Here is a 27,650-nt window from a genome sequence, read left to right as displayed (position 1 = left end):
TGCGAGTTTGGTTTTCTTTTTTAATTTGTCTTCTTTTTGATATCTATCTTCCATCTTCTATCTTCTATCTATCTTCTATCTATACAGTCACGTGAAAAAGTAAGTACACCCCATGTAAAATTTTGACTTTTTCAACATATTTCAACATACAGCTATTTGATCTTCATTTCAACAATATTGATAGATAAAGGTGATATTGTAGCGGCTACCGCTGGGTTTTCACAATCGCCTTGCACCTATCAAGGACGTGGAGCGATCACCATGCCGGGCTCGTCCAGGACGCCCGGGCAGGCCCGCGCTCAACTTGCCAGGCCTCGGTCGGGACGCCCGGGCAGGCTCGCCCTCAACTTGCCAGGCCGCAGCCAGGACGCTGGGCCACGCCCCCTCTCGCCTTTCCTGGGCAAACGCTCCGGGATAATATGTATATATATTGCTGCCCGATAAACGGGCTTTTCAGAGTGCCTGAGTGTTTGGTTTGATTAAAGCAACTCGGCTGAATTCCAGCTTTTTGTCGCGTCCATTCTTCCGATCGACGTGGGAGCCCCAGCTCCTTCATTGGTGACCTACCGACATGGACACGGCAGTCGCCCTTAAACTGCCTACCTTCTGGGAGGCTCACGCGGCAGTTTGGTTCGCACAGGCGGATTCCCTGTTCGCCCTGCGAGGCATCACGGCCGACGACACCCGCTTCCACCATGTGGTAGCAGCGCTCGGTTCGGCCACCGCGGCCCGCGCCCTGAGCCTCCTCGAGAGCCCGCCAGCCGCTGACAAATACGGCGCGATTAAGAAGCTTCTCCTCGACGCTTTCGCCCTCCCATCGGCGGAACGCGCACGGCGCCTGCTCGACCTGCCCGAGCTCGGCGACACGCGCCCTTCCGAGCGAATGGACTACATGCTTTCACTGCTCGGCGAGCACTCTCCGGCATTCCTGTTCCGGGAGCTGTTCCTCCATCAGCTGCCTAACCCGGTACACCTCGCCCTGGCAAGCACAACGATCACAGATCCCCGGGCCCTTGCCAGAGAAGCCGACAAGATCTCCGCCGCAGGTCAGCGCATCGCAGCGGCGACATGGGACCCACCGCCATCCGACGCAACACCCATGGCGCCCGAGCACCCGGCACGGTCGACGACCGAACTGCCGACGCAATTGGCGGCCGCTACACCGAGCCGACCACCTCCAGCACGACGACCGAGGCCTCCACCTGACCAAGCGTGGTGTTACTATCATGCCAGGTTCGGACAGAAGGCCCGGACATGCCGACCCCCGTGCACCTTCGGCAGGCCAGGAAACGGCCGGGCCGGCGTTCATTACCAGCCATGAGCGCCGGCCACACAGGCAACTTACTGTTCATCATGGATAAAGTGTCCGGACGGCGCTTCCTGTGCGACACCGGCGCCCAACTGAGCGTCATACCCGCCTCTGACCAGGACAGGCAGTCCGCGGTTTGCGGCCCCTCCTTGGTTGCGGCCAACGGATCGACCATCCGCACCTTCGGCCCGCGCAATGTCACCCTCTGCTTCGGCGGCCAATGCTTTGCTTGGACGTTTGTAACCGCAAACGTGCCCATGGCTCTGCTAGGCGCCGACTTCCTCTGCGCACACGGACTGCTGGTGGACGTCCAACGGCGTCGTTTAATCAACGCCGAAACCTTCAGCTCCCTGGTATGCACATTGAGCAGCTCCGCGCCGACCGAGCTGGCATGCGCCGTCCCGGCGGCGAACGAGTTTGCTCGCCTGCTCACGGAGTTCCCGGCCCTCACGCGGCCGACGTTTTCGGCCGTCGCAGTACGGCATGGGATCGGGCACCACATACCAACCACGGGCCCGCCGGTCTACGCCAGGGCCCGCCGCCTCGACCCAGCCAAGCTCGCCGTGGCGAAGGCCGAATTCGACGCGTTGGAGCACCTCGGCATCGTGCGGCGCTCCGATAGCGCGTGGGCCTCGCCACTGCACATCGTGCCAAAGCCGGGGGGTGGATGGCGCCCGTGTGGCGACTACCGCCGTCTCAATGACGCTACCACCCCCGACAGGTACCCGATCCCGCATATCCAAGACTTCTCCGCCCGTCTGGCGGGACGGGTCATTTTTTCGAAAATTGATCTCATACGGGGATATCACCAGGTACCTGTCCAGGCGGCCGAAGTCCCTAAAATGGCAGTCATCACACCGTTCGGCTTATTCGAATTCTTGCGGATGCCGTTTGGTCTCAAGAACGCGGCTCAGGCGTTCCAGCGCTTGATGGACGGCGTGCTGCGTGACCTGCCGTTCCTTTTCGTTTACCTGGACGACATCCTCGTCGCCAGCACGTCCTGGGCCGAGCACCTCCTCCACCTCCGAACACTGTTCGAGCGCCTCAGCGAGCACGGCCTCATCGTCAACCCGGCCAAATGCCACTTCGGCACAACGGCCGTTGATTTTTTGGGCCACCACATCACCAATAACGGGGCCGTGCCGCTGCCAACCAAGGTCGAGGCCATCACCACGTTCCCGCGTCCCCGCACCATAAAGGCCCTGCAGGAATTCCTGGGAATGGTGAATTTTTATCACCGCTTCGTGCCCCGCGCTGCTCAACTCATGCGGCCCCTCTACGAAGCCCTCCAGGGCAAGCCGGCCAAGCACGACATCGCCTGGTCCGCAGCAATGGATGCGGCCTTCCAAAGCTCAAAGCGGGCCCTCGCCGACGCAACACTGCTCGCTCACCCGGTGCTCAACGCTCCCATCGCCCTCACCACGGATGCCTCCGACTACGCGGTGGGTGCCGTACATGAGCAATGGGTGAACGGGGTTTGGCAGCCACTCACTTTTTTCAGCCGGCAGCTCCGGCCGAACGAGCTCAAATACAGCACGTTTGACCGGGAGCTCCTCGGTCTACACCTGGCCGTCCGCCATTTCCGCCACCTCCTGGAGGGCCAACCTTTCACGGCGTTCGTCGACCACAAGCCGTTGGTTTACGCCATGGCCAAGGTCACGGAGCCGTGGTCGGCCCACCAACAGCGCCACCTCTCCGCCGTGTCGGAGTTTATCACGGACATCCGGCACGTCGCCGGCAAAAACAACGCCGTGGCCGACTGTCTTTCCCGGGCCAGCGCGAACGCAGTCCACCTGGGCGTGGACTTCGCGCTTATGGCGGCGGACCAAACCACCGACACCACGGTGCAAGCCCTCCGGGCGGCGGACACGGGCCTCCGCCTGGCCGACATCCCCTTCGCGGACACTGTCCTGGTCTGCGACGTCTCCCAAGGCCAGCCTCGCCCCATCGTGCCCGTCACCTGGCAACGCCGCATCTTCGCCTCCCTCCACGGCCTTTCCCACCCGGGCCGGAAAGCTTCCCAGAAGCTGGTGTCGGCGCGATTCGTCTGGCACGGCCTTCATCGGGACGTCCGCGATTGGACCAGCACCTGCACGGCCTGCCAACGGGCCAAGGTCCACCGACACACCCAGGCCCCGCTGGAACCTTTCACCGTGCCCGAACGACGTTTCGACCATGTCAACGTGGATCTGGTGGGCCCCCTCCCCCCGTCACGGGGGTTCACACACCTGCTCACCATGGTGGACAGGACCACCAGGTGGCCGGAGGCCGTTCCCCTCGTCTCCACCACCACCACCGACGTGGCGCAGGCTTTCATCGCCACCTGGGTCGCCCGCTTCGGTGCACCGGCGGACATCTCGTCAGACCGCGGACCACAGTTCACCTCCGAGCTGTGGGGCGCGGTCGCCCACAACCTGGGGGTCAAGCTCCACCGTACTACGGCCTACCACCCCCAAGCAAACAGGTTGTGCGAGCGATTCCACCGCTCCATGAAGGCCGCGCTCATGGCCGGCCTTCAAGACGGCGGTTGGGCCGACCGGCTGCCGTGGGTCCTTTTGGGCCTCCGCACGGCCCCCAAGGAGGACCTCCAGGCATCCACCGCCGAGCTGGTCTATGGCCAGGCGCTACGCGTCCCGGGCGAATTCGTGCCCGACGCTACCAGTCCCTGGTCCGCAGCTCACCAGCGCTCGGACCTCCAGGAGGCCGCCCGACGGTTTGCCCCCGTGCCAACATCCCACCACGGTGACCCCCAGTCCTACGTCCCCCCCAGCACTTCGCACAGCGGAGTATGTTTTTGTGCGTCACGACGCACATTGGGGGCCACTCCGGCCGCCGTACGACGGGCCCTTCCGGGTGCTGCGACGGGACGACAAGTCGTTCGTCATCGACATCGGCGGCAGGTCGGACCGGATTGCGGTGGACCGCCTCAAGCCGGCGCACATGGACGTCGACCACCCACCACGGGTGGCCCTTCCGCTGCGGCGAGACCGCCCCCCGTCCACGGTGCCCCCCACTCGACCGCCCACCACCACACCGGACCCCCTCCCACGACCCGCCAGGGGTCGCTTCGGCCGGGTCATCAGGACCCCCCTCAAATTGACCCTGCCGGTGCAAGTCGATTCTGGGGGGACGTGTGTAGCGGCTACCGCTGGTGTTTCACAATCGCCTTGCACCTATCAAGGACGCGGAGCGATCACCATGCCGGGCTCGTCCAGGACGCCCGGGCAGGCTCGCCCTCAACTTGCCAGGCCGCAGCCAGGACGCTGAGCCACGCCCCCTCTCGCCTTTCCTGGGCAAACGCTCCGGGATAATATGTATATATATTGCTGCCCGATAAACGGGCTTTTCAGAGTGCCTGAGTGTTTGGTTTGATTAAAGCAACTCGGATGAATTCCAGCTTTTTGTCGCGTCCATTCTTCCGATCGACGTGGGAGCCCCAGCTCCTTCAATATAATATAACAAATATCATGAAACATTTACATTTTGTAGTACATTGTATAATTTAAATAATCATAAATGCAAATTCCGCATGTGGAAAAAGTAAGTACACCCTGTCATTTCACTACTTCAAATACCTAAAATTAGAATAAGGTGCACCAGCTCAGGTGCAAATGATGAGAACATCATTAGAGAGGATCTTGGAGGAACCTGTCTTATTTAAACCTCAGACATTTAGTTTGGTTTGCTCTTTGTTGTTTTAGTGTGTGGCGTCACCATGCCTAGATCAAAAGAGCACTCTGAGGCCTTCAGAAAGAAGGTTATCGATGCCTACGAATCTGGGAAGTGTTACGTGGTCCCCTCGGTGACTACCTGGTCTCGGTGCCCCCCCCGGACCGTGAGAGGACCTTCGCCAGAAAGTAGTATTATATATGCGCTTTCGCAACGCAATCCCTATGAATTCCACCCAAGAGAAACTGATGTTCAATGATATATTTCCAGGGTAAGGATATCATACAATTTCAAGGATACAATCACGGATATATTCCCCGAGCAATCAACAACAAACTACCATCAACAATTCCCAATCCACAATCAATTCCCTATATGATTAAGATGGCCATCTTATATATGTGTGTCCCCTTTTGGTACTCACGACCCCCTTTTGGTCTCTGCCCCTCACAATGTCTCTGGGCCCCTCCTGACCAAGATGATGGTCGGCGTCGCCGCACTCGGGCGGTTGAACGAACCCCGGGTGGACGTGTTTCCACCGGGCAGGTATCGTATCAGGCACCCCGGCTGCAGCCCCTCGTGGCCACGCGAAGCGGGTACGGTAAAGCAAGCCCAAAAGCCCCACGCCGCTTGCAACGCGTGTTAGGCCCCAACGTGCGACCCGTACGCGTCTTTTTAGACGGTGCCGCGAACGGTGCCAGACGCGGGGTCGATGCACGGCCCCACGTCAACTTGACGTCTCCACTGGGTAGGTACACGTCCCGGTAACTCCTCTCGCCAGACGGGCTTCGGAACGCCGCTTTTCCACGCGGCGCAAGGTCGATCCCACCTTTCGTCGGAGCGGGGCGAGGAAGAAGAATCCTCGTCGCTTTTCTTCCTCGTGTCTTTTCCTCTTCCGTTTCCGGTCACTTCCGTTTCCGGACACTTTTCAGAAGGGCTCCTGACCCTCCAACCACAACAACCCTTAATCTACTACACATGGATAAGCAAAGACCTGAATGGTAATTCACATACATTCACATAAATATGTAACACTCCCCCCCTTCAAGAAAGAAAGTTTGAACCCAGCGAAAACTTTCTTTGCCGGCCAATTTGGAGAAACAAACCAGATAACTCAACCCCCCCCCCCCCCCCACATTATCCGTTCCCCCCGGGCACAGTTATCACTTAAAAAGAAAGCAACCAAAATTTCACCACAACCCCCCCCCCCCCCCCCCCCAGATTACTCACTCTGGACTAAGCACCAGCAACGACATTGTCCCTGCCCTTTACATGTTCAATTTCCCGTTGGACCCCTGCCAAGCCAAACTCCATCTCATGACCCTCTGACTTTGACCATCAGTTTCTTGTGAATGAAGGTTAAGGGGTTGATCAAAGATCCAAAGTTAAGCAACTCGATAGCACCTTTTTCCGGGAGGCCAAGCCGAGCATTCACTACATGGATGCCTTTAGGAACGTGGAGTTCACGGTTAGTCCGTGCAGGAAAGTTCTCTACCTGGGCGCCTTGAGGAACGTGGAGTTCACGGTTAGTCCGTGCATGAAAGTTCACTACATGGACGCCTTTAGGAACGGCGTTCACGGTTAATCCGTGTAGGAATCTTGGCTCGGCGGCTCCGCCGCATTCAGTGCTTCAACTTCTCAGAACTTCCCTAATATTTATGGTGGGACCACTTGTCCCTGTAGTCCCATGAATAGCGGTCTCCTTCTCGGCCACTACTTTGACAATCCTTCCTTCGGGAGCTGCCGTAACTCAGGGAGCCTCCATAATAATATTGATTGCGGCCACCACCAAAACTACCGCCCAGTTGTCCTCTCCTGTAGACCTCTCGACGCCTACGAAATGCCTTCCCTACTGTTATGGTCTGACCCTCCAAATCCTTGCCATTCCAATTCTTCTCTGCCTCTCTGGCGTCTTTTGTGCTGGCAAACGTGACAAAGCCGAACCCTCTTGACTGTTGCGTTTCCCTGTCTCTTACCAACCGCACTTCCACCAGCGGCCCATATCTGTTGAAGACAGAGGTCAGAACTTCTTCCTCTGTTTTGAAGTTCAGTCCCCCTACAAATAACTTGGCACTTTTGTCGCCATCCCGAGCTGGTGTGGTGTTATTTTCCCTGCTGGGCTCTTTACCAACCCTCAGGTTACCATAAACTTGACCCCCGGCCAAATCATTCCCGATAACCACAGATACACCCTCTACAGGAAGCGTGGCTTGTAAACCGACGGTGACCGGTCCTGACACCAAATCGGACTCCAAATGGATGACATGAAGTGGAGCACTAACACCGCCCCCGATCCCCTGTAAACGAACATTATCCCCCGTTGCCGTCTCCTCGGACCATGGCAAAATGCCTTCAAGCATTAAAGATTGATGTGCCCCTGTGTCCCTCAATATCCTAACCGGTCTTCGGTTAGTCGAGGCTCCATCCCGTGACACAAACCCCTCTGAAATAAATGGTTGGTAACCCTTTTGATGGCGATTTCTCACAATGGCCATTGCATTTGGAGTCGTAATAGTCGGACTCCGCTCTGGGTCTTCCCTTTTTATGCAGTAACAACTGGACATCAAGTGTCCAGGTTTCTTGCAAAAAGCGCAAGTAGGCCCGGAGGAAAAACTCGTGGTCTGCCTCGGGCCCCATAATCCTCTCGAGGCCGCTGCCATGTATGGTCGTTCTCTGCACCTGCTGTTCCCCACCTCCCCTGCGGAGATCTAGGCGAGGAGTTAGGTTCGTGGACCCCTATTCGGTGGGTTAAGGCATAATCATCTGCCATGGTGGCTGCGTCCCACAACTTTGGTACTTTCTTTTCCTGCAGGTACACTTTGATGTCCTCGTGGACACACTGCTGGAATTCCTCCACCAGGATCAAGTCACGCAATGTTTCGAAGTCTTTCCCGACTCCTTTTGACTCACACCACCGATCAAACATGTTTTCTTTCATTCTGGCAAACTCCACATGGGTCTCACTCTCCCTCTTCCTGGCATTCCTGAATTTTTGCCTGTAAGCTTCCGGAACCAACTCATAGGCTTTGAGGATGTGCTTCTTCAGTACCTCATAATCTGCACATTGGTCCATTGGTAGCGCCGAATAAATCTCTTGAGCTTTCCCCACCAGCACACTCTGCACTAGTATGGTCCAGGCCTCCTCCGGCCAGTTTAATTGTCGAGCCACTTTCTCAAAGTGTGGAAAAAATTTCGCGACTTCCTTTTCACTGAACGGTGGAACCAGCCTCACATGTCTGCCCACATCCCAGGTTTTCTGGTTAGGTGTCGACCCCGTCAGCAAGGGTGGTGCCTCTCCCCGTTCTCTCATTAACTCCAGCTCCTTGAATTTAATTTCCTGCCGAAGCTCCATGTCACGTTCCTTTAATTCCCTTTCTGCTTTTCTCTCCTCTGCTTCGAGTTCCCTTGCAGCTCTCCTCTCCTCTGCTTGTTTCTCTTCTCTCCTCTCTTCTGCTTTCCTTTCTTCTTCTGCTCTTTCCTTTTCTGCTTTCCTTTCCTCTTCTTTTAACCTTTCCTGGAGTTCTCGTTCCACTCTCCTTTCCTCTGCTTGTTTCTCTTCTCTCCTCTCTTCTGCTTTCCTTTCTTCTTCTGCTCTTTCCTTTTCTGCTTTCCTTTCTTCTTCTGCTCTTTCCTTTTCTGCTTTCCTTTCTTCTTCTGCTCTTTCCTTTTCTGCTTTCCTTTCTTCTTCGGCTCTTTCCTTTTCTGCTTTCCTTTCTTCTTCTTTAATCCGTTCCTGGCTCCGTAATTGCAACTCCAGTTTCCGGAGCTCAACATCTTCTGGTTCTTCGGGTAGCCACTCCCAGGCTAACTCGTCCCATGTTCCTAATCCCACCATAGATTGTATCACCGTAGCCTGCAACTCTGCCTTCCTCAAATTAGTTCGGACCTCCAAGTTAAAATGTTTGGCCAATTTCAAGAGGTCCGACTTTAGTAACACTCGGAACTGTGCCTCACTCGGTGTTACCGCAAAGTTCTGTGCCACAAACGCCATGGTGACTATCGTTAACACCTGTTAACCTTCACCCAAGACTTTACCCCAATTTCCCCAAAATTTCACCAATTAATACTTAATTAATAAATTTTAATTAATAAAAATATTACTTTATTATTTTATACAATTTTAGATCCCGGACGTAGACCCAATTGCGAATCCGCAAATCGTAATTTGGAAGAGCCCCCAATTCTGTTACGTGGTCCCCTCGGTGACTACCTGGTCTCGGTGCCCCCCCGGACCGTGAGAGGACCTTCGCCAGAAAGTAGTATTATATATGCGCTTTCGCAACGCAATCCCTATGAATTCCACCCAAGAGAAACTGATGTTCAATGATATATTTCCAGGGTAAGGATATCATACAATTTCAAGGATACAATCACGGATATATTCCCCGAGCAATCAACAACAAACTACCATCAACAATTCCCAATCCACAATCAATTCCCTATATGATTAAGATGGCCATCTTATATATGTGTGTCCCCTTTTGGTACTCACGACCCCCTTTTGGTCTCTGCCCCTCACAATGTCTCTGGGCCCCTCCTGACCAAGATGATGGTCGGCGTCGCCGCACTCGGGCGGTTGAACGAACCCCGGGTGGACGTGTTTCCACCGGGCAGGTATCGTATCAGGCACCCCGGCTGCAGCCCCTCGTGGCCACGCGAAGCGGGTACGGTAAAGCAAGCCCAAAAGCCCCACGCCGCTTGCAACGCGTGTTAGGCCCCAACGTGCGACCCGTACGCGTCTTTTTAGACGGTGCCGCGAACGGTGCCAGACGCGGGGTCGATGCACGGCCCCACGTCAACTTGACGTCTCCACCGAGTAGGTACACGTCCCGGTAACTCCTCTCGCCAGACGGGCTTCGGAACGCCGCTTTTCCACGCGGCGCAAGGTCGATCCCACCTTTCGTCGGAGCGGGGCGAGGAAGAAGAATCCTCGTCGCTTTTCTTCCTCGTGTCTTTTCCTCTTCCGTTTCCGGTCACTTCCGTTTCCGGACACTTTTCAGAAGGGCTCCTGACCCTCCAACCACAACAACCCTTAATCTACTACACATGGATAAGCAAAGACCTGAATGGTAATTCACATACATTCACATAAATATGTAACAGAAGGGATTTTAAAAGATCTACAAACAATTTGAAATCAATCATTCGACTGTCTGGAAGATCATCTACAAGTGGAGAAGATTCCAAACAACTGCCAACTTGTTCAGGCCAGGCCGCCCCAGCAAGTTCAGCCCGAGAGCAGACCGCAAGATGCTGAAAGAAGTCTCTAAGAACCCCAGATATTTGTTATATTATATCACCTTTATCTATTAATATTGTTGAAATGAAGATCAAATAGCTGTATGTTGAAATATGTTGAAAAGCCAAAATTTTACATGGGGTGTACTTACTTTTTCACGTGACTGTATATATAAAAGAAAGTTTTTGTTTGTTTGTTTGTCTGTGCACGTTGATCTCCTGAATGGTAAAAGATAGGAGGAAACCTCTGAAACAAAAAATGTCGGGACGGGCCCCGGGAAGGTTATAGGCTCGGTGGTGAGGCCGGTCGAGGCCCACCTCGGCCGGGCTGGACCCATTTCGCAAATTAAAGATGACCTGAATTATAGTAGTCAATCATCTACGGCCATGAGTAAAAGCTGAATTATAGTAGTAAATTCATTCAAAAAGAACCAAAAATGTCGGGACGGCCCCCTGGAAGGTTTTAGACTAAGTGGCTCGGCTGTTCAAGGCCGCCTTGGCCGGGCTGGGCCCATTTCGCAATTAAAAGCTGAGCTGAATTATAGTAGTCAATCTTTTACGGCCGTGGGTAAAAGCTGAATTATAGTAGTAAATTCATTCAAAAAGAACCCGGGAAACGCCGGGTGCTTTCGGCTAGTCTACTATATAATAGAGATGTTGGTCTGTCGCCATTTGTCTCAGAGATGGCTGAACGGATCTTCGTCAAACTTTCAGAGGTTCATCACTGAGTGCCGTGGAGTATTTTAGGCCCCCCAAAAAGAATTGAACAAAAAACAGTTAGTTTTTTGAGTTTTTTTGTTTAATCGCTCGATAGTGCCTAAGCCTTTTTAATTAATGACAGTTATATACAAGTACACCTTCACATAAATAAATACAAAACAATCACCAGATATTTGAATACAAATAAATCAAACATTCCGGAAGTGTACGAAGTTGTAGTAAGGCTTCTTCTTGTTCCTGATCGGCATCACACTTAACTCAGAAACGTGATGAACGCCACATTCACCCACCAGTATATATTCAACGAAAAGGTGATGAATCCCCTTCCTCTCCTGCCCCCTCCTCCCCTTCACCCCTCCCGCCTTCTACCCTCCCCCCCCATTCCGCCCCCTACCCCATAACCCCTTACCCCGCTTCCCCCATTCCCCCCTTTCCTCCCCTTCCCCCCTCCCCTCCTCCCTACCTCCCTCCCCCCCATTTCCCCTTCCTATCCCCCCCCTTCCCCACCCAGCAACGCCGGGTACTTCTGCTAGTCTTATTATAATAGAGCAAACGTATATGGTTATGTATGTTTGTCTCTTTGTATGTATGTATGTAAATATGCGACCAAAACATCTTCTTCTTCTTCAAATTAAATTAACACCCTCCTCATTATGTTTAGACTGCTGCGACCCCTCAGACCTTTGACAACCCTTTAAGTCTCCCAAGACCCATAAGACCCAAAATACCCTTAAATACCCAAAACACCCTTAAAGACCCCAAAGACCCAAAACACCCTTGAAGGCCCTGAGGCTCAAAAAGACCCTGAAGACCCAAATGGCCCTGAAGACCCAAAATACCCTGAAGACCCAAAACACCCAAAACACCCTGAAGACCACAAGGATCCTTGAAGACCCGAAAGACCCTTGAAGGTCCTGAGGATCCAAAAGATCCCAAAGACCCAGAACACCCCCGAAGACCCAAAACACCACAAAGACCCTTAAAGAGCCTGAATTCCCAAAATACCCCTAAGACCCAAAACACTGTGAAGACGCAAAAGACCCAAAATACCCCGAATACCCAAAATACCCAAAAAGACCCAGAAGACCCTGAATACCCCCAAAACACCCTGAAGACCACAAAGACCCTTAAAGACCCCGACGACCCAAAATACCCAAAATATCCTTAAAGGCCCAGAGGATCCAAAAGACCCTGAATACCCAAATGGCTCCAAAGACCCAACATACCCTGAAGCCCCAAAAGACCCCTAAGTCTCAAAACACTGTGAAGACCCAAACCACCCTTGAAGGTCTTGATGCTCAAAAAGACCCTGAAGACCCCAGAGACCTAAAAGACCCAAGAGACCTGAAAGACCCAAGAGACCTAAAAGACCCAAAAGACCTCAAAGTCCCAAAAGACCCAAAATACCCTGAAGACCCAAAAGACACCGAAATGGTCAAAGATGCGTATCCCTCTGAGACGACGTGTGGCGAGGCGCGCGGCGCGCCAAGTCATGCTAGCATATCATAATGAAGCTGATGAAATACAAACCCTTCATTAATTGCTAAAAATCATCAATTAATCGAAAGATGTTTCTTTGTTTTATTTGCAGTTGGTAGTATATTTGTGCACATGTTCTGGACCAATCAGACTTGTACATATGCAGGAGCAAATTTGCAAAGAAAGGAGCTAGATCTGAACATATGGATATCCCCACTGTCTGTCTGCTGCAGTATCTTACTGTCAAATGAAATGAAACTGTTCTTTCGGAGAAGTCTAATACTTAAGTTTACTTTTATTAACCACTTGAATATTGACTTTTCCTCGACAGACCAGTGTGGTCTTCACAGACTTTACAGACTTTACACACACGCATGCCTGTGGGAAATTAAATTTTGACTGCGAGTAAACTTACACCTGCAATCTTGACAACTCGTCTACCCCACCTCCCCCCCCCCCCCGCCACGCCCTCCCACCCTTCCCCACCAAAAGTTCACCTACCCCAAAGCCTCAACCTTTCCTTCCCAATTCTATCACATTTTTGCTATCCTGCTTGCCCCCCCCCCCCCCCAACCTCAACCTCAAGCCCTCATCCTACCCCTCCCAACCCTAAGACAGAGATTCCCGACCCACTTCAACTCCTCAACCCCTTCCCCCCAAACCTCAACCTCAAGTCCTCATCCTACCCCTCCCAACCCTAAGACAGAGATTCCCGACCCACCTCAACTACTTAACTCCTCCACCCCCCCCCCCCCCCAACCACAAGTCCTCAACCACTCCACCCCGCACCCCAAAGCCTCAAACTCCCCCTTCCAAATCTGTCCCATCTTTGCTCCCCCCCACACCCCCACTCCAACCCTCCTCACCCTCATCCAATGCATAAAAGCAAACAGGCATTCCCACAAAAAACAGTGGAATATTTAAAGCTTTCCACTCACCTATTATGCTATCACCGACTTCAAAGAAACCCGTCACAGTCACTTGGCCAATTCAATTTAAAGAGAAAATAGCCGGAAAGAATAGCAAGAACACTGCTTGAGAGAATGCCACATCGTTATTTGGGCGGTGTAGAAACAACAGAACAATACCTTTGGAAGCAATGAACCCTTTTGTGCATTTTGCCAACATGCAGATTATCGCAAGTGACAACAATATACAGGGACACGTTTCCCGTAAGCTACACAAGTTGTCTGTTGGTTTACCAATAAAAGCTAATGTACTGCAAAAACATCCTCCCAATGTAACAAGAAGAAGGAGATTCACTTCAAAATTTTCAGCTTTCACCAGATGGTGTTTCCGTTGGGTGTACAGCATCGTTTTCACCGCAGTCACCAACACCATTCCAATAAGTAAAATGACCAACAGAGTGATCGACAATGGATCAGAAAAAGCCAGAAATATTTCAGCCATGACTAAACAAGCATCACCATGTTGAGTTGACCAAAAGTATTTGGGGCAGTAGAAGCATTCCTGAGAATCTAAATCAAAATTAACAACAGAATATATTTAAGCGTTGTACTTGTCGAATTATAACGTCATAATGAATTTACCGGTGACATCATCATGAAGATATCTCATTACCCATGGGGAGTACTTGACAACGCACCATGTTTCAATTTTTCCCATCGAGCCATTTCGGAGATATAGAGGTGCAACGTTTTTCTGTTTTCCAAGACGGAGCCTGTACAACGTGACCTATGACGTAGGCATTATCATAAAAAATATTATACAGGAGGAGGTGGTGAAAATTTCTTGTCCATCAGACTAATAGTTGCAGAGAAAATGAAAAATTCGTACTGATCGGATCAAGCATTGTACTTGTCGAATTATGATGTCATAATAAAGGCACTGATGACATCAACATTAACATATCTTATTCCCCGTTGGGGAGTACTTGTTTGTTTTATTTGTTTTAATTTTTTTTAACGTAAATTACGTTTTTTAACGTAATTTTTTAAAGTCACGACTCAGAACCATGTTGTATTTTTTCCCATTGAGCGGTTTCGTGGATATAGAGGTGCAACGTTTTTGCAAGATGGCGTTCGTACCATATGACCAATGACGTTATAATTATTGCTAAAATTCTGAGGAAGGAGGCACTCCTATGGTATGAAATTTCGTGTCAATCGGACTAACGTTGCTGAGAATATGAATTTTAAAAATGCAGACAAGTAAGTGTGCCCACACGTATATGCGCAACCGATCACTTAACCCTACTTTCAGCTTCACGAACGCAGGGTAATAATCAATTGCTCCATACTGAATTGTGGGTTTACAAACTATCTAATTTACAGATTGTCAATACCTCTTTTAGTTTACCTGTCTCATTGGAGAATTGCCCTTGTGGACAAGCAATGCAATCGTGACAACACAATGGTTCTCCTTTCCGTGCCGCCTTGCGTGTTCCAGGTTGGCAGGGATAGCTGCACAAAGAGCTCGGAACCTTAAAAACACGGAATTAATCACAAAGTTTTAAAAGTAATTTATTTGGAGAAGTAACGACTCAGGCACTTTTATTTTTTAATAACTTAAAGATGCAATATTATTCAAAATTAAAGTAAAATTAAAGTTTCCTTCAAGATGAGGAACACCAACTTGCCTTTTTTGAACCATCATTCCAAAATATATCACGTGAAAGAAAACTAAGCTGCTGCTCTTGTGGATACGATGAATCAAAAATACCAACAACTTTAAAATCTAAGGCACTTTCATTGTTTTTCTGCCAGTTCACAATCTCATAGACTGCAGGAGGATCTCCATTTTTATCGAAAAACACAGTTTCTGCCTTATTAACGCTGAATGTGACCTTCTTCAAATAGTATAAAAGCTGAAATATTCATGTGGAGAATAAATGAAATGTAACAAATTTACTATAAATCAACTAAAAATGCAAAGCAAATCTTTGTACTCGATCTAAGCTTGAGGGAAAGTACTAAAAACTCGAACAGCACTCGGTAGAGTGCCTACCTCCGCTAGGCTGAACATTTATATTTTGTATTTCTCTGATAAGCTGGATTTACATCCAGACCTTAAAATCTAATCGCCTTGTTCTTTAACCTACCCAAATCATCCACTGCTTTTTGTTATCATCCATCCACAACTTTTTGAGAGATCATGCTACGTATTGTTTTTGGCCCTATCTCTCTATAGTGAAGAATCAGTAAAAAAAAATTTAGTATGTGGATTGATGTCTGAATTTTCACCAAAATCTGATCAATTATTTTTGGTCACAGAACCAATCTATCCACCAAATTTTGCTGAAATCCATCCACAACCTTTTAAGATATACTGCTCCCAGCCAAACAAACAAGAATTATATCATGCAGAGAAGGATACTTGAAATCCTGAAAACAAATTTGATGTATAAAATAATTGGTGGTTCAATTACAGACTTGGCATTTAATATGGAATATTTTTTTTTTCTTGACTTGGGTTTACTTTCTGAACTCAGTATATCAATCTGGTGAGTTTATTTTACCCTTCGGTGATGTCTTTGTTGAAAGAACCATGTCACTGATTGTCTTTCGCAGCAAGAAGTCAATAACAGGATTATATCACAGGTGGCGTGACAAAATGTAAGGACAGGTACATTTGACGATTGGCTTCACAATCGGGTATATAAGGGTTGTTGCATTCTGTATTAGTGGAAAACAACTGCTGCACGTCTACAAAAGTTATTGCCGCTTCCTCTGGAGATGGTCCGTCAACTTGACAATGCTGTTTGTCATGGAGTGGTGGCTTTACGAAATTCTGGCATGAAACAGCGTGCTATTGCTCGGCAGTATGGCATCACTCAAGGTCAGGTGTCAAAGATCCTGAAACGAAATGCTCATAGGGGTGTCCCTACTCCAATACCAAGACCAGGACGTCCACGCAGAACCACAAGGAGAGATGATCGCCAGCTGCACCGGTTAGTCTGCAATGGCCGTACCAAGTCAGCTAATCGGCTTAGGGCTGAGTGGCAGCAACTGACAAATGTGCCTGTATCCAGAAGGCTAGTCAACCAACGACTGGTTCAAGCAGGCTATCGTGCCAGGCATCCCCTGAGAAAGCCACGCCTGACCAGACAACACAGCCAGCGCCGATTGCAGTGGGCCAGAGAGCACCGTCAATGGCAGCCAGCACACTGGAATCACGTGACCTTCAGTGACGAGTCTAGATTTCTGGTCTATCGTCAAGATGGCCACGTCCGAGTGCGCAGACAAGTGCATGAAGCCCACAACGAAGATTGTATAGTGCCAAGAGTCCAAGCTGGAGGTGGTGGGGTGACCGTTTGGGCTGCTTTTCATGCAGGGGGCAAAACTGACCTGGTTGCTCTGAATGGAAACCTGAACCAGTTCAAGTACAGGGTCATTCTGGAAGAAATATTGCTTCCATTTGCTCGTGCAGCCTTTCGAGGAAACTTTGTCTTCCAAGATGACAATGCATGGCCTCATCGTGCTCGCATGATCCAACATTTTCTTGCTGACCGTGGTATAGAGCATATGGAGTGGCCTGCCATGTCACCGGATATGAATCCGAGAGAGAACTTGTGGGCAGAATTAACGCGTCAAATCGACAACTTGGACCAGCAGCCTACCTCTGTTCGTGAATTGCAGCAGACTATTGTCACTGCATGGCAAGCCACTCCTGTCCAAACCTTGGCAAATCTCGTGAACAGCATGCCTCGACGTGTACGTGCTCTCCTGAATGCTCGTGGGGGTTACACGAAGTACTGAACTGTAATTTTACTGTCCGTAATCCCAGTCATAATTTAGCTTTTGTTTTTTTTGAAATTTTTTTTTGGCTAATGTGCAAAATAAAGAGATAATCCTGGAAAACGTACAGAAGTTTAACACAGTAATGTCCATGAATTGAGTTCGATATCAGTTTACATCACTTTCAAGGATCAATTTATTTGCTTGCAAATGTCAAATGTGGTTTTTGTTTCTTTTAAAGGTCACATTAACAAAATCTAGAATAATTTCAACATAATTCCAATGAACTTTTGGTTCTAAGTCATCTTGAAAAGTAAGTTCACCCCCACAAAAAAAAAAATTCCATATTAAATGCCAAGTCTGTATATTCTAAGACATTCTATTCAATTCTAAGACAAAATGTGCAAATCCTCTTCAAATTTCGAGTCATTCAGATGAAAATTGACGATTTTAGAAATTAAATATACATTGACTTTTTAACCATTTGACATCAAAATAATTGGTGGTTGAATGGAGAGACATAATATGCAAAACATGTTCAAATTTCAGGTCAATCTGATGAAAATTGTGGATTTCAGAAATTGTACCCAAGTTGTTTACCTTTGGCCCACATTGACATTTTGGCCTATGTTGACCTCAGAAACAATTGGTGGTTGAATTCAATGATCTAATATGCAAATCCTTTTCACATTTCAAGTCAATTGGATGAAAATTGAGGATGTTATAAATGTCACCTATGTTGTTGACCTTTGGCCTATGTTGACATTTTGGCCGATGCTGACCTCCATAAATTAGTTGTTCAATTCATTGGGCTGATATGCAAATCCTCTTCAAATTTTAAGTCAATTGGATGAAAATTGATTTTAGAAGTTTGATAAAGTGTTTGACCTTTGGCCTATGTTGACCTTTTGAGCTCAAAATCAAAAGGCTTCTTGCTTATGACCAGCTTTACCGTTTGGTGGAGTTTTGTGAAAAAATCGGTTTAAAATTGTGACCTGTAGGCGATTGACATACAAACAAACAGACAGACAAAATAACGCACAAGACCAACTAATATAATTGTAAAATCTTCAATTTTCGCAAGTAACAGACAGACAGACAAACAGACAGAATAACGCACAAGACCCACTAATATAATTGTAAAATCTTCAATTTTCGCAAGTAATGAAGTTGAGGTGGTTTGTTGGGATATGCCCAATACACTCAGGTGATGGTTTGCTCTCTTGTTACCTGCCACAATTTGAAGTTTGTAATCACAGCACAAGTACCATTATCTAACGGACCATGACCAGGAATACATTGTTGCAAATCGTGTAAGGCATGAGCAACAGCGTACGTAGCTGTGTATGTGCGGTACGTCATTCTCATGTGAGACACATCAGTGAATTCTGTTCTAAAATTCCTGAGATCTTCAAAGCAGTTGCAGGTCCGTAGTTTTGTGGTTGAAATGCTCCACGAACAGTTAAAAGTCATTTCCCAGAATTCCAAAAGAAATACATTTTCTGAGCCTTCCACATTGCAGCAATAATTTGGGAGTTTTGTTTGTTTCAATTTCCAAGTAATATTGTTGTTATTTTCCTGATATAAAGTATTATCATTGTTAAAAGGATTGCAAATATGTATTGTTTCCTGTCCCATGTTTTTCTTGTAATATTTATTTAAAACAATGTCATATAAAAGCGTCCTGTTATTAGGAATACCATTTATTGTCTGGTTTTTATGTAATTCCAGTTGTTCTTGAAGGCAACTTGTAACACGCGTGCATTTCCTTGTCATTGTTACATTTGCCACATTGAAAATGGTCCTTTTGTTATATTGTCTTGCTGTTTCAAAGTTAATTTCATGTGCTTGTTTATTGGATTCATTTGCATGTTCACAAAGTGAATTTTGGAAAAATGGTCGAAGATTGACAAGGAATTCATAGAAACCTGGGATTGAACCTCTCTGGAGAGCAAAACCAATGGTCCCCTGAAATATGTGAGCAAGACGTTCAGAAGCAAAGGATTTGAAAGTTGCCCAATCTTCACTTGCAATCCATATCTTTCCAGTAATGTTTCTTTTCCAAACTTCCTCAACAAAAGGACTAAATCTACCTTCGCCACTGAAAACAACAATCACTGATACTCTGCTTTTTTCAACAATTTCACCTGTAGAAAGCGAAACAGTGTTTTTCTTACAATTGTAAATATCTCAAGAGCTACAATGGATATCATACAAGTTAGACTTTTATTAACATTTCCCAAATAGTATTGCAGACAGAAAAGGCATTTGAACTCTGTCATGTCCAATCATGTAAGACATAAATAACGTTGCATTTACTCCTCAGTCACATTTGCTCTACGGCTAGGATACGGCGGCCGTACCCCCCCTAAATTGACAGAAACGTGCGGTGGCCACAGAGTTTCTGAGGTGGCCTCAGGGTGGCCCTAGGGCGTATGGCTATCTTTTACAGGCCGTAGGGGTCGTCATGGAATTATAGCGCGGAGTTATAACTTTTTTCATTTCTAGGTCGGCCGTAGCAATTTGACAAGCCGTAGCCATGACAACTGTAAGTGCTGTTATACATATGAAAAAGAACTGGTATATATACCCACTCGTTACCGTCCGTCTGGCCGCACGTTCGCCTTAGGGCCCCCCTGCGGTCGCCTTGCGGGCACCTTGAGGCTACCTTGCGTCTGCCTTGAAAATTCTATGGCCGCCGCAGGGACGCCATAAGGTCACCGTGCGACATCAAATCAAAGACCGTACGGCACCCCCACGTTTTCGGTCTCCACAATTTCTAAATACCCCGTGCGGCTACCCGAAAAAAAAAACATATGTGACTGCTACATTGTGTGACCGTGGAAATACTGCGGCCGCCCTATAATTGCTAGTGGCCGTAGATTTTTTAGACCCTACGGCCGCCGAGCCAAATGTGACTGAAGCATTAGAGCCCCTAAATCGATATTTTGAGAAACTGCCAAACGCTTCAAGAATAGCCAGATAAAGTTCGAATTTTGTCGCTGGCGCAGCTGAACAGAGAATGCCTTAAGTTGCGGAATGAGATATACTACCTTTCAGCAGTTAATAAGGACTGTAAGGTAATTAACCCACTTTAGACCCACAGGGAAGAGTCAAACGTACTGAAAACAGTAATACAATGCAGAGGCAAAATGGAGATGTGATCTTTAGAAATATGAATATTATATATTTTTAAATTCAATAAAAGACATTAGTCTACTTTTTTATTTTGAAGGCTCCAGTCACCGACTATATAGTCCTCATCGAGGTCATGCATTAAATAAAAGAGAAGAAAAGTGTATGATGTTTGTTTGCAAGAAAGAGAGATTGAAGCTAGCCCGGTATCTGCATTTTGAGTGAGACAGAAGCTTAGACCAGAAATCCTGACACGGAGAATGTACGATGGTTCTGGGCACCACTAACGCTCCTAAGTCAGGATGGTAGGACTACCCGGAGCGGTTAGGGTTAGGGTTACATAAATGGAAAATCCCAACCAAGACTAGAACGACACTCGGTGGAGCGCATACTTCCACCAAGCTGAACAGTTTACATTTTGTATCTCACTGATAGGCCGGATCTGCATCTTGACCACAACCAAAATCTAATCGGCTTTCTCTTTTCACCTACCCAACTCATCAACATAATTTTGTCATAATCTGTCTAAGTTTTTGAAATATCATGTTATATATCACTTTTGGCCCCATCTCTCATTGGTGAAGAATCAATTAAAACATTCTGATGTGGATCCAGATACAGATCTTCTCTGGAATCAAATCAATTCATCTGTGTTAATACGCAATTGCCCTACCAAATTTTGTACAAATCCATGTAAAAATTTTTGAAGTAGATATTCTAGATATTCTTAGGATTTGGGAGACACATAAAGAACCCTATATCCGTAGTATTTTGTTTAATTAGATTACTTCTCCCCTCGTATCAGTGGACAGGGAAATGCATTGTGTTTGTGTAGCAACATTTGAACCCCTCTTTCTAATTCTTCTTTTTCTAAATCCCCTCTCTTCTTATCTCCCTCTGTCTCTCTCAAAAGTTTGGTAATAACTGAAATTTTCCTTTTTATATTTTTCCTTCGACAATGTGGGTTACAAAACTGTTCCATCCAGGTTAAAGGCAAAACATCTACTCACGGATATTAAAAAAGAATGCAACTCTTTGCTCACCAAGTGTCTTTTCAAAATGCCTCCAAGAGGTTTCACACATTAAAATTTACGCAGAATACACAATGATATCCTCACCTAGTTTCCTCATTTTGTCGACTTCATCAACATTTGGAAGTGTTTCAATAAAGTCCAGACAATGTCCTTTATTTTCCGCTTCATTTGCAAATTGAGCGATGCCCTGTTTTCCATAATCATCATCATTTTGCAATGCTCCCACAAAATCCCAATGGAAGTGAGACACGAGGCGAGCCATTGCTGTGGACTGGAAAGCATCACTCGGCACGGTACGAAGAAAGGACGGATATTCATTTTTGTCACTTAGACATTTGCATGTGGCTGCATAACTTACCTGAAATATATAGAGTAAGACAACATTTTATTTTCTTTATTCATTACCCTGCGCTCGTGAAGCGAATGGCAGGGTTAAGCATTCAAGTACGTACGTACGTTCTTACGTACATGCGTGCGTACGTGCGTGTCTGCATTTAAAAAATTCATTTCCTCGGCAACCCTTGGTCCGATTGACATGAAATTTTCAACATATGAGGGCCTCCTCCTGTGGAATATTTCAGTGGATATTATGACGTCACAGGTCACGTGGTATGGGCGCCATCTTGGAAAAAACAAAAAACTTGCACCTCTATATCTCAAAAACCGCTGCACAGAAATAATTGAGACAGGTCTCATTGCAAAGAACTCTCCATGCATAATAACGTATGTCAATAATGACGTCATAGGTGCCGCTGTTATGACGTCATAATTCTACAAATAAAAAACTTTATCTGATCAGGATGAAACGTCTTGAGCATCTTCTTGGTATAAATTGATGCAGAAATAAAATCATTATGACGTCGTAGGTCATGTGGTTCGACGCCATATTGTTTTGAGTGACAAGCCTGAAAAACGACTAAAATCCAATTTTCTCTAAAACGACTGAACAGATCGAGGCCAAACTTTGCAGGCAGAATTGCATACCCATGACAAAAATATCAGCGAGTTTGATGTCATGCGTCACATCGTTTCGGAGTTATGACGTTTTTAAGCATAAACTTTTAAAACTTATCTTTTAAAACTTTTAAAACTCATTTTTGAGCCTATCGAGGGGAAGCTTCACAGATGTGTTCAGCATGTCAGTCTACTAAAATGACCTTTTGGAATTTGCGATAGGTGACGTGGTTTGGCAGATATACATAATTAAATGAATATATTAAAAAAATTAAAACTCTTGAACCACTTCATTGATCGACGTGAAACTTTACATTATAGTAGAGGAAATGAAGTGTAACAAGTGTGCAAAATTTCAAGATGATTCGATTTTCAGTCTGGAAGCTAGAAGATGTTATTGCATGAAGAAGAAGAAGAGTCTTCTAGAGTGGGCATGGAATTAATTATCACACTGCAAATGATGAGCAGGCAAAGTACGGAGCGACCTCACGGGGTCATTTTGACCTCAAATAAAATTCTGATTTCAGATTTGTCAGTCGCTGAGGTATATTAACATACGATCAAAACAGATTTGGCGAAATTCCCACAATTTTTGACGAAAATAAATCATTTGTGTCTGCATTTCAGTAAAGTAAAGTGTGTGCTGTGTCGGCAATATGGGCAATAGGTGTTGTTAACGATGACGTCATTGGTGCCATAATTATGACGTCATAATTCGACAGGGACAACGCTTAGTCTGATCAGTTTGAAATTTATTGAGCATGATCTATGCAACAATTATTTAGAGAACATAAATTTATGATGTCATCGCTCACATGATCTGGCAGCCATATTGGATAAAAAAAAGAAACGTTCAAAAATAGAAGAGTTGGCTCACACCAAGTTGACTGCGCAGGGTAAGTATTCTATGAATACCATCTATTTATTTATTTTGTTGAGGTAATTGAGACAAAACCGATTTCTATAAACTTTTACATGTATTTACCTTTAATATGGATAGGGTCTTAGCTGTGTAAGTAATATAATATCATTTTGCAAATGTAAAGGTATGACTGATGCATTGTGTGTGTGTGTGTGTGTGTGTGTGTGTGTGTGTGTGTGTGTGTGTGTGTGTGTGTGTATACGTGTGTGTGTGTGTGTGTGCGTGTTAACTTTTTGATGTATAAATGGTTAAATTTGTACATGGAAACAATCAACATGGTGCAGTACTGTAATTGCAAATGGACGGAGGGATGGACCGTCAACAACCATTATTCAAAGAAAAATGTAGGGATGGTTTCACATGATAATTTATTGTGACCATCCTTAACATGTTATATATTTTTTGCATATTATTCCTACATCCTTTTACAATAAAAACTTTTATTATTACTTATTAACATTTTCTCTTCATGGGGTGCAGTGTCTGATATACTCACAGACTGTTTTCCTTATTTTGAGGACAAAACGGTATCAAGTTGATGCTTACACAATTACGCTCAAGTACTTTTCTTGTGGAAGATTTGGACATATTGAAATCATGCCGATGGAGAGTAAAATTCATTCTAAGATTGAACTCTTTATTCCTATTTTAACACCATGTAAACACCTCCTAAAATACACCACGTACCTTGCATCATCCTGTTTCATCGCCAAGGGAATCATAAATATTTGAGAAATGATTGTTCCATATTTTGACAGTGTCAGTAAGCAATTCACTATTTAAGAACGGGGGAACATTTGAAATTCTAACTTTACAAAGAGCAGTGTCGAATGGGAAAACTATCACAAAATACAACGTAATCTAACACCAACCCTTGAACAACCACAAAAGCAACCAAGGCTTCACTCGTCTTCACTTGAAACAAAAACAATTATGCATTTCTACATTTCCGATGCAGTGCGGACATTTTCATTTTATATCACATTACTATAACAAGCATTCTGAGTATTGCGCTGCAATACATGTCCCCTACCAAAGTTCAAAGTGCCATAACTTTGTCAAAAGTGATTGAATATGCAAATTTATGCACGGTTGATGCTGGTTTTCAAACTTGATGTGAGGTATGCTGAGACTCGTGTGTCACGCCTCGCCTCGTTGATAAGCCCGCAATGTCGCTCCGTGGAGCGGCCTGCACGTATTGCACTGTGTGAATTATATAAACTAGGACGTGCCCGTACGTGGGTGCCCGTTCCTTGCCAAAAAAAAAAAAAAAAATGTCTTCGCCCATGCATGCATGGGCGTGCCCATGGGCCCATGGGCGTGCCCGTAAGTACGTGATGTGACCGTACAATGAATGTATCGTCCCGACGCCGCAGCTCGGATGGCGCTGCAGTTAATCGGGCCTGTATCGGCAGAGTTATTATAAACGTGTACTACAATCGATCGTACCTTACAACAATCAACACAGATTGCAACGTCAAATAAATGAATACGCTCTCAAATGTGCCGTCCGAGGCAGCGTCTGCTCGCCACGTTCAGCATCAGTACGTCGTCACTATGACTATCCGTAAGTCCGGAAGTGACGTCCTCATTTGACTGTCCGGAAGGTCGCATATCGCAGTTACGATGAATCGCAAATTAGTTTTAATTAGTTTTAAAACATAGTTTAACGCCAACATAGCGCCAACATAGTTTGCCAACGTGAAATAATTGAATACGCTCTCAAATGTGCCGTCCGAGGCAGAGTCTGTTCGCCACGTTCGGCACACGTGATAGCTCGCTGCTCTCTGATTGGTTGAATCGTTTTTTGGACATAGCTCGGTAACTACTTCTCCGATTAATATGAAACCTTGAAAAGGCACATCCTCAGGTCCCCAGCAATATATCTGGCAAGTTTCAAGTATATCGGACCCGTGGTTGTCGAGAAACAGCGGTCACAGACAAACAGACAAACACACAGACAAACACACAGACATACAGAGATTACTGGAATTATAGATAGATTATTACCAACTCACGGTCTGAGGTACTAGCGATTCAAGAGATATCCATTTTTTTATGGCACATTGGAGAAGCCAATGTGAGGTTTCTTCTTCCTCAGCTTGTCACAACTCTGTCAAATGCGATCGAGTTAAAAAAGTCAGAATTTGACCAAATCTGTTTTATTCATTTGTTAATATACCTCAGCTATTGACAAATCTTAAATTAGAATTTTATTTGAGGTTAAAATGACCGCGACAGGTCGTGTCCAACGATGCTTTCAGTCTGTACATGTGATAAATAATTAAATCCGCACACTTGATGCCTCTTCTTCTTTATGCAATAACAACTTCTAGCTTCCAGACCGTACATCCAATCATCTTTAAATTTTGCAAACTTGTTACTCTTCATGACTTCTACTATAGTATGAAGTTTCACGCCGATCAATAAAGCGATCCAAGAGATATCCATTTTTTAAAATATTTTCGTTTAATTAACGATATCTGCCAAACCACGTGAGCTATCGCAAATTCCAAAAGGAAGTTTTAGTAGACTGACATGCAGAACAGACTGTGAGGTTTCCCCTCGATTGGATCAAAAATGAGGGAGAGGCTCGGTTTTAAAGGTTCATGCTTAAAAACGTCATAACTCTGAAACCATGTGACGCATGACGTCATGCTCGTTAACTTCTTTGTTCGTCATGGACATGCGATTCTGCCTGCAAAGTTTGGCCTCGATCTGTTCAGCCGTTGCAGAGAAAAAGGGGTTTTCGTGTTTTCACGAAAAACAATATGGCGCCCGAAACACGTGACCTGTGACATCATAATTACCATTAAAATATTATACAGACCGAGTCCCTCCTGTGGTGAAAGTTGATCTCAATCGGTCCTATTATTGCGGAGAAAATCTTTTTTAAAGGAAATTAAAACTTAAAATGGCACTGAGTTAAGGATCATCAGAATTATCAGAATTCCCAAAGTTCAAAGTGCCATAACTTTGTCAAAAATGATCGAAACGCCGTGAAGTTCGAACTTGATCTGTACCTTATCATGAGGAAACGATGTGCCAAGTTTGAAATCATTAGCATTAAGCGTTTAGGTAAAAAGTCCGGAAAACTGTTCTTTGCGTGACGGACTGATGGACTGACGGACTGACGGACGGAGGGACGGCGTGCAAACCTATAGTCCCCTCCGGTGTACACCGATAGGGGACTCATAACAAACATGATGTTCTCAACAGAAATACCTTCTGGAGGTGATCAGGCTAAACCGTACATACGAGTGAGGTCCGCAAACACAGCATAGAGTTTTGCACGCACCACCGCAATGTCACTGGTGAAACAGATACACTCACCTACCGGCCTTAGGCATGAAGGTCAAATGGAAATTAAAGTCAAAAAGAAGTAAAAACAAAAAGAAACTGTAACCACAATAAATCAATATAATAGGCCAAAAATACCCAATCAGAATGAAAAAAGAAGCAAAACTGGAAATCCAACCCCTTCAATAAAAAAGACGCAAAGACGGTTAGCCTCAAAAGGTCACCTGACACAGCCTTCCATTAGACTATTGTGCTGGCTCTCTCATCCTCTCTCAATAATAGTAAGAAAGGTAAGATGGAGACGTGTGAAAAAAGGAAAAATTAACAGAGCAGAAAGGAGCAGGAAAAACAGAGTACAGCTCGAGAAAGCTACGCAGCCATCATGGGCATGTCCACTGGCAGAGCGAGAGAGATAAAGATAGAGAGAGAAGAGACAGAGAGAGCATGAGATGTCAGTGGACGACGAGAGTTTCATGCCATGAAAGTTGGGAATAAAGGGAAACAGGGAGGGTTGAGGGAGGAGCAGATAAGGAAATATCCCATTGTTTTTGAAATAATTTTATCAACAATTATGACAAAAACAAACATACACAATGTTATTGTAAAAATGGTATTTTTAAATATTCCATGAAAATAAGTTTTGCAACTTACCAGCGGAACAGAAAAAGGACCAATGAAACGACCAACAATAACAGAGAAGGAGGATGTGGCACACCCAATAATAGCTCTTGGTTTGCAGATACTTTCTTCCTTTGGTATTATTTCTGAACCAATGAAATTTACTGTCGCTTTGACTGCTTTGTGGGTATTCCGACAGGCATCGTAAATCATGTATCCAAGACTTACATTTGGAAGCAATAATCTGTTGCTGTTAATTTCTTCAATTGCAAATATCATCGCCATAAGGTATCGAAATGCTCTGTTTTTAAAACTGATGGCATAAAATACTTTGTTGACTGAATAAATTAATGGAAATCGATGATTTCATTATTTTTATCTCATTCTAAATACAATTTATTTATCTCATGGACATTGCAATGAATGCCACACTCAATGGATCGAATTTTGATCAGATTCCAACTACACTTGTCTGTTTATGATATGACACTGCATCTTGAAAATGAATGATAACAATTCAGGAAATACACGAGATTAAACATTCTGCAACAACAGGACGAGATAATCTTCCATTC

The 27,650-nt window shown here is 46.1% G+C and overlaps 1 protein-coding gene across 1 annotated transcript; it reads right to left on the bottom strand.

Moving 5' to 3' along the window:
* Nucleotides 1-13,405: 13,405 nt before the first annotated feature.
* Nucleotides 13,406-27,360, bottom strand: LOC137424076 (extracellular calcium-sensing receptor-like). Its single transcript, XM_068111544.2, has 5 exons — nucleotides 27,109-27,360; nucleotides 21,397-21,639; nucleotides 15,015-15,242; nucleotides 14,735-14,858; nucleotides 13,406-13,893 (listed from the first exon to the last, which is right to left on the bottom strand). Exons 1-5 carry the CDS (start codon nucleotides 27,358-27,360, stop codon nucleotides 13,406-13,408), a joined length of 1,335 nt encoding a protein of 444 aa, XP_067967645.2.
* Between the last annotated feature and the right edge of the window lie 290 nt (nucleotides 27,361-27,650).

Source organism: Myxine glutinosa, chromosome 3 (assembly GCF_964187855.1).
Source record: "Myxine glutinosa chromosome 3, kmMyxGlut1.1, whole genome shotgun sequence".
NCBI lineage: Eukaryota > Metazoa > Chordata > Myxini > Myxiniformes > Myxinidae > Myxine > Myxine glutinosa.
The sequence above is the reverse complement of the archived record's forward strand: the minus strand, read 5'-3'. Positions and strand labels throughout refer to the sequence as shown.